The sequence below is a fragment of the Equus caballus genome, chromosome 12, assembly GCF_041296265.1.
Source record: "Equus caballus isolate H_3958 breed thoroughbred chromosome 12, TB-T2T, whole genome shotgun sequence".
In the NCBI taxonomy this organism is placed as follows: domain Eukaryota; kingdom Metazoa; phylum Chordata; class Mammalia; order Perissodactyla; family Equidae; genus Equus; species Equus caballus.
Genome location: NC_091695.1, coordinates 35,150,109 through 35,158,031, shown reverse-complemented (window position 1 = coordinate 35,158,031; position 7,923 = coordinate 35,150,109). Strand labels below are relative to the sequence as shown.

General features: G+C 39.6%; 1 protein-coding gene across 1 annotated transcript; it reads right to left on the bottom strand.

Moving 5' to 3' along the window:
• Positions 1–4,959: 4,959 nt before the first annotated feature.
• On the bottom strand, positions 4,960–5,916 carry LOC138916532 (olfactory receptor 5A1-like). The gene has a single exon (XM_070229160.1). The coding sequence runs from the start codon at positions 5,914–5,916 to the stop codon at positions 4,960–4,962; it is 957 nt and encodes a 318-aa protein (XP_070085261.1).
• Positions 5,917–7,923: the final 2,007 nt, after the last annotated feature.

Genomic DNA, 7,923 nt, shown 5'->3' with positions numbered 1-7,923 from the left:
GGGCAACAGCAGCTGGGGGTCGCCCCACCCTCTGGGATTCTCTCTGGGACTTTCCCGCAGCCGTGAATGCTGGGCGTGGCCCCTCCGCTAATGGCAGACAGAGAGTTTTCTCTGCTGCCTGGGCAGAACTCTGGAGCTTCCCCTCCGGGGTGCAGAGCCGGCCTCTGGAGCTTCCCCCAGCCCCAGTCTGCTCGGAGATCTCTGGCAATCCCTAGCCCCACCGTGCAGGCAGTGGCAGCTGGGGGACCTCCGTACCCTCAGCGACTCTCTCTGGGACCCTCCGGGTGCCGCAAACACCAGGCGGGATCTCCCCGCCAATGGTGGGGAGAGACTCTCCCCGCGGGCCCAGGTGTGCAGCTCCAAAGTTTCCCTCTGTGTTTAGGAGTAATTGCGGGGGGTTTAGGTAGGGTTCTGGTCACCTGTTTCCACCGTCGCTCCCCTGTTGTGTGCTCGCTCCTGCCCTAGATGTGTGTTGATCTTCTGGGGGTGTCCATTGGAAGAAAGCTGCTTGCGGGTACTAGGCTGTTCGGTCGGGGTCGGAGAGTTTTCACCTATTTCCACATCCTCCCAGAGGAAAGTCCGTCCGCCTTCCAATGTATAGTCACATGGGTCTCTCAGACGTCCTGAGATGCTGTCTGGATATCCTTTGTTAAGCAATAAGTGTCCAAATAATTGTAGACTCGAAGAGGGAGAGACAAAGAGGACTACTCACGGCGCCATCTTGGATTCAGCCTCAGCATTTTAACTTTTTAAAAAGCATATAGCTGTTGACTTATTTGCAACTTGCTTTATTTTGTTCATTGCATGAATATTTCAAGTCATCCTAAAATATTTTGAAACTACAAAGAGCAAAAGTAAATAAGTGGAGACCTTTTATCTCTGCTTAAAAACTTTATTTAAATATATCCCAGAACATGTTTCTGGTAAAATTGAGTTTGTAAATATTTATCAAGTCATTTTGTACTTTAACCAAGTTAAGGTAGCTTCTAATTTCTAAGGGGAAAGAGCTAAATTTGAGAGATGGAAGATTTCTGAAGGAGAGGGAGAAAGCTAATCTTCACAGAGTATTTTGTTCTGGACACAGTGGATTCATGGGTGATAGAATAATGGTCTCTATTTCCCTTTATAGTTAGAAAGGAAGGAAGCAGAAGAGGTTGAAAAAGTCTCAGGGGAGGTTTTCACTTGTCTTCAGGCACAAACTGGGTTAGATTTCTCAGATTAGGGAAATGAGTGCCTTGATTTCTGGTGAAGATGGGAGTCCACTAAAGCCAGAAATATGGTAACATGGCTTTAATTTTAATTAAGTAATTCTGTGTGAGTTTAAATAAATTATGCCTAGAGATGGCAAAGATAGAAAGAAATTAAGTACTGCTGTATGCAGTGTTTTATTTGTGAGGATTCTCTGGTATCTGTTTTTCTTTTTAACTGTCTCTAGTTGTGTATTATATTTACAGTAATCAGTACTGCTAATTTATTTGAATCGTTATGATTAGCAGTTTAATTAAAAGCGCTCCTAAAATTTTATAGAAGGATAATAGATGAGAAAAGTGGTCTAATTTTGTTCAGTCTCTCTTTTGTTGAAATATATCTATAAGAAACCTTGTTAGCCATACCACAAGACAATAATACAATCACTATATGCAGCAAAAGCCAAAGTTACTATAAACAATGAATTGTTCATTTATTAAAGAAATATTTATTACAAGACAATAATACAATCACTATATGCAGCAAAAGCCAAAGTTACTATAAACAATGAATTGTTCATTTATTAAAGAAATATTCATTATATGTCTACTATGTGCCAAACACTGTGTTAGATGGATGAATGAAAGTGAACAAGGGTCTATCTCTATCCTCAAGGAAGTTACAGTTTAGTATAAGGTACGTGCAATAGAACAAATGATTACAAACAGTAATGTTAGTGCAACAACTGGGTAAACCATGATGTTCTGGGTTTGGGAAATGAGTGGGAAGATCTTCATGGAGGAAGTGCTCTGAGTAGAGACCTGAAGGTTGAACAACCATCAGTCAGTTAAAAAGATTATGGAGGAAAGAGGAAACTCCTTGTACAAAGAGCTTGAGGGGAAGAAAAAGAAATAGATGCCTTGGGACAGCATGCTCTCCCCAAAGTACTAGGGGAGATGTAGTAGGGGGTGAAGAGTTGAAGTAAGCAGAGCTGCAGCATGAAGCAAAGAGGACTTTGTAATGCATGTTAAGGGCTTTAACCTGAGGGCAATGGGGAGCTCATGAATGTTCTTGAGAGCTGGCCTCATAAACTCAAATCAGTAAAGTGACATCAAATGTTAAAAGAGCTAAGTAGGGAGAATAGTGGTCCCCAAACGTGACAAAATCTTAATCCTATGAGCCTGTGAATAGATTATCTTTCAGGAAAAAGAGAGTTTTAAGATGTGATTGAATTATAGACATTGAAATGGGGAGATTATCCTGGATTATCTGAGCAGGCCCAACCTACACTCAAGTGTCACATTCTGAGATATGCATTGTTAGGCGATTTTGTCATTGTGCAAACATCACAGAGTGTATCTACACAAATCTAGATGGTGTATACTACAACACATCTATGCTATATGATACTAATCTTATGAGACCACCGTCATATAGGCAGCCTGTTTTTGACTGAACCCTAGTTATGTGGCGCATGACTCTAATCACGAGAGTCTTTAAAAGCAGAGAACCTTTCCCAGTGAGGGTAGATGTGACATTGTGGGCTTTGAAGATGGTGGAAGGGAACCATGAGCCAAGGAATGTGGGTGGTCTCTAAAAGCTGCAAAGGGCAAGGAAATGGATTCTATCATAGAGCCTCCAGAAAGGGACACAGCTCTGCTACTAATTTGATTTCAGCCCAGTGAGACCTCTCTCAAACGTCTAACCTACAGAACTGTGAGATAATAACATTATGCTGTTTTAAGCCACTTACTTTGTGGTAATTAGTTACATTAGTGATAGTAAACCAATACACTCAGATTCCTCAGAGTGAACTGTGTAGAGGCCACATTGTATTTTGCTTATATGTAAAGTTCTCTCAAGAGGCCAGGTGGAGGGTTTATGTTATATGAACTGAGATGAGTTGGAAAATAAAGCAGATGAGGAATGTGTGTGTGTTTTAAAGAAGGAGAAGAAGGTAAAATGATTTGATATTAAATAATTTGTACTTTTCCTTTAAGGTAAACCTTTTCCATATTTTTCATAAATTGAATCACTTCCTTTAGGAAGAAAAAATAATTCTACTTAATCATAGCTATTAATTTGAATGGAAATATATCAGAATTCAAGAATGTCAATTCTAAACTTCAAAGAAATCATCTATTCACATGTATCGAAATCTGCTCCGCTTGGCCTGACTGGCCCCTTCATTAGATCTTACATCTGAAATAATCCTAAAGACTTCCTCACATTGTACTCAGCCTGCTAAGGAAGCAGAAAACTAGAAGTATCCTGGGTATAACATCCATCAATAAAGGTGATTCCCAGAATTTCCAATACAGTGCCATATAAGTCCTAATATTCATAAAGGTAACTGATAAAAAAATTTCAGGAAAAGTTACCCATTGGGTAATATCATTGGATATTATTTGTATGAATCACTTTAAGTTTGCTTGACCTTGAATGGGAATGAATTTAGGAGACTCAAGAATCCAGGAGACCAGGAACAGAGATCTCACCTCCCCTGTGCGTTGTTTATGCTCTTCCAAATATGAAGTAGTTAATCCACTTACATGAACAATGAAATCAAATGAAGACTTTTTGCATATCCAATAGACCTCTATTAATGGAAAAATGAATGTGTTGAGAAGAGGACAGGGCCATAAAGGAATGATGGAGGGATTTACCAGCAGAAATGGTTGTGCTGGACAACTCCACTGTCCATATCCTTTAAGAAGGACTAACGACCTGGAGGTGATGGCCTGAGACATACCTTCCAGAGATAGTGGCAAATAGTACTGAATGTGGGCTAATCCATTCAGGTTAAGAAACAAAGATTTTATGGGAGCAATGGGTTTGGATAGAAGAGAGCAAGAGGAACTCAGAGTGTGGTGATCAAAAGGGAGACTAAGCTGTGAAGTGGAGTCAGGTGCTGAACTGGTAAAGGAATGACATGGTTGAAATCAAGGAAATACAGACCTAGTAGGCACTTTAGGTGACAAAGACTGGGAAGAGAAGAGTATGGATGTGATATCATGGGACACAAATTTTCCAGGCCCCTACACAGCTCAGATAGAAATGGCGGAAAAGGGTAATGTACTTCAGTACATTTTGTTTAGAAAATTATTCAGTAGCCATAATGGGAATCCAACAGGGATATCTTGGAGAGAATGTTTAACGGAGTAAAAAGGCATCTTGTTTTGTAATGTACCTCAACTATACATAGTGTATCTTTTTGGATCCTACCATATGCTAGTAATAAGAGTTATACACATGTACAACTTCAGGGCTGTTTGTTGTTGAACACGGAAGGCAGCATTTGGGCAGAGTATGGGCTCTGGAGTCAGGAAGACCTAGGTCTGAATGGGATTCCTGACCCTTACTTTCTGTATAATGCTGGGCAAGTCATTTTTTCTTCCTAGGACCTCATTTCTTCATTTGTAACATAGGGATAGTACTATTTGCATCATAGCACCGCAATGAATATTTTATTAAATAGCTTTTGTGCCTCATATATGTTAAGTACCCAATAAAATGTGGTTGCTGTAATACTAATTGTGAGAATCCCAGGGAGATTATTTTTGTGCAATAATCATTTCCCCTTTTTGGCTATCCATAGTGGGGTCAGTGGACAGTACACCAGGGGGAACAGTGAGAAAAATTTGGCAGGAGGAGCCTCCATTTCCAAATATGCACACAAAATGTACCTCTTGCCTAAGCCAGAGGTGGAGGTAGATGTCATGTGTCATATAAGTCTCTGTCAGTTTGGAGAAATATGTTTTCAATCATAAACTAGGAAAACACTTTCTTATTCTCCAACAACTTCCACAGGGCATCTTTGATCTCTTTGTTCCTTAAACTGTAGATTAGAGGGTTCAGCATGGGGATCACCAGTGAATAGAACACAGACACCACCTTGTCCCTGCCAAGAGAGTAGCTGGAGCTGGGTCGCAGGTACATGAAAAGGGCTGTCCCAAACAGCAGAGTCACCACCATCAGGTGTGAGGCACATGTGTTAAAGGCTTTCCTTTGGCCTTCCACTGAATGGATCTTCAAGACAGCAGCAACTATGTAACTGTAGGAGATGACGAGGATGAGGAATGATGTTCCCCCAATAGTGACCACTACAAGAAAATTCACCACTTGACTGAGGAACGTGTCAGAGCAAGAAAGCGCTAAGACTGGTGGGAGGTCACAGAAGAAATGGTTGATGATGTTGGGTCCACAGAAGTGGAGCTGAAATATAGAGCAGGCCTGGATCAGGGAGCTCAGGAAGCCACTGAAATATGCCCCAATCACCATGCGTGTACAGAGACCCTGGGACATGATGGCAGTGTAGAGCAGGGGACTGGAGATGGCTGTGTATCGATCGTATGCCATAGCAGTCAGGAGAAAGCACTCAGTTAGACCTATGCCATCAAAAAAAAAGAACTGAGCAGCACAACCCAAGAATGATATGGTCTTCTGCTCCTGGAAGAAGTCAGTGAGCATCTTGGGAGCCACTGTGGAGGAGTAACAGATGTCAATGAAGGACAAGTTGCTGAGGAAGAAATACATGGGTGTTTGCAGACGGGTGTCACTTCTGATTAGAAAGATGAGGGCCAGGTTCCAGGAGAGGGTCACAAGATAGATACCCAGGAAGGTCACAAAGAGCAGGACCTGGAGTTCTGGATGGTCTGCAAATCCCACGAAGATGAATGTGGTCACTGATGAGCTGTTCCAGGCCTTAGTTGTGGACGTGTTTCCCATGGACCACAATGACAAGATGCAGATCTGGGATAATAATGACAATCTGCATTACAGTGGTATCAACAAATAATTAAAAAATATGTGAGAGGGAGGGCAAAGTATTACAGAGGATTACAACTTTATGCAAAGATTCTCTCTCTTTCTCTCAGAAGGCAATTATAGTCATTGTCTTAAATATTTGCTTTTTAATATAGCATGGTTGATATGAGCTTAAACTTTGGATTCAGACTTCCTGTGATCAAGTCCTGCCTCTACCAATTAGCAGCTGTGTTACTTTGGGTGATATGTATATCATCTCTAGGCTTCAATTTCTTTTTCTTTAAGACAGATGACAGCATCAATGTCATACATTTATTTTAAGAATTAAAATAAGGCAAAGTTTGTAAAGTGCCTGATACATAGTAAATCCCCGATGAAAGTTATTATTTGGACAGTTTTTTGTATGTCCCAGATGAGTTACCTCATGCCCTGAAAATAACTATTCATCTAACTTATTTAAGTTTCAGTATTAGAATGGAGAAACCAAGGGAGAGACCAGGTTCAGCTACATAACTGTGAAACAACCAATCAGACATTTAGAATATTTTTTTTAAACTTAAAGTCTCAGCTATGTTCCATTTTGACATTTTATGTAGACTCTAAGTAAAATGAAATTTTTTTTTACTTTTATTAAGATTATGATAGTTTACAACCTTGTGAAATTTCAGTTGTACATTATTGTCAGTCTTGTTGCAGGTGCCCCACTTCACCCTCTGTGCCCACTCCCCCATCCCGCTTTTCCCCTGGTAACCACCAATCAGTTCTCTTTGTCTACATGTTTAACTTCCACCTATGAGTGGAGTCATACAGAGTTCATCTTTCTCTATCTGGCTTATTTCATCAAAAAGATTAGGCCAGATGTGTATAGAAATGCTCTTAGCTGTCAAATATTAGATCTGAATATACTAACATAGTTCCACTTTCAAATTTGTCTTCAGTCTGAGCTCTCTAAGCTATTTAATTGTTAAGAATGTGGATTCTGGCTATAGCCTGCCTGGATTTAATTCCCAGCTTTACCATATAATATATGTGTGATCTTGGGCAGGTTAGTTGAACTCTCTATGACTCTGTAAAATTAGGGATAATAATAGTACTTTGTTATTAGAATTCCTTCTCTCTCTCTCTTTCTTTCTTTCCTTCCTTCTCTTCTTAAATCTCTTTTAAGACATGCATGGCCCATAGTAAGTGCTCTACAAGAGTTTTTTATTGCTATTGTTATTTTAAAATCTAAATTATAATGTAATCTCAATCAAATTCTTATAACTTTCAGTATATGAAGTATCTTTCAAGATCAGGGACTTGATTCCACCCAATCCACATCTATAAGAATTTCCATCACCCCCTCCACATCCACACTAAGTCTCAATCCACATAAATCAGAAAAGAACACTTACCATCAGCGGGTCTTTGAACCTGAGTTCCTAACTCAGCAGAAGGCACTAGGAAAAGTGTGGTCAGAGGGCCTGGTGGCTCATGGTGAATGACCCTTATAGGTGTGGGATATATCTTGATCCTTCTTCAGGTTTTAACCCAAACAATTTAGAAATCATCAAAATTACCTATCTTTTAAACAATATTTTCATTCTGTTCTACCTATCTCTTTAAATATGATGAATCTCACAAATTTCCTTTTGTTTTTCAAAATGGAAATGTTATTTTATGAATTTTAAAGCAATATGTGAGAACTGGAAGATAATTAGATCAATAAACAACGGTGAAATAATAAACCTAAAAATCATGGGTACTTCCCGATCAATGCAAAAAAATTCCTCTTAAAACTGGAAATTATGACAATCTATCTCCTGAAATTAGAGCTCTTAACATTTAGGTGTATGCCTTTCATGTTCAAGTATATGTATATGCATATGGCTGTTTGTATCAAAGACCCTCTACAATTTACATATATTATAGAAATTATTCCAAGTCAATAACTTCACACTTTGGGAAGTAATGCTTTCTCTATTTGCT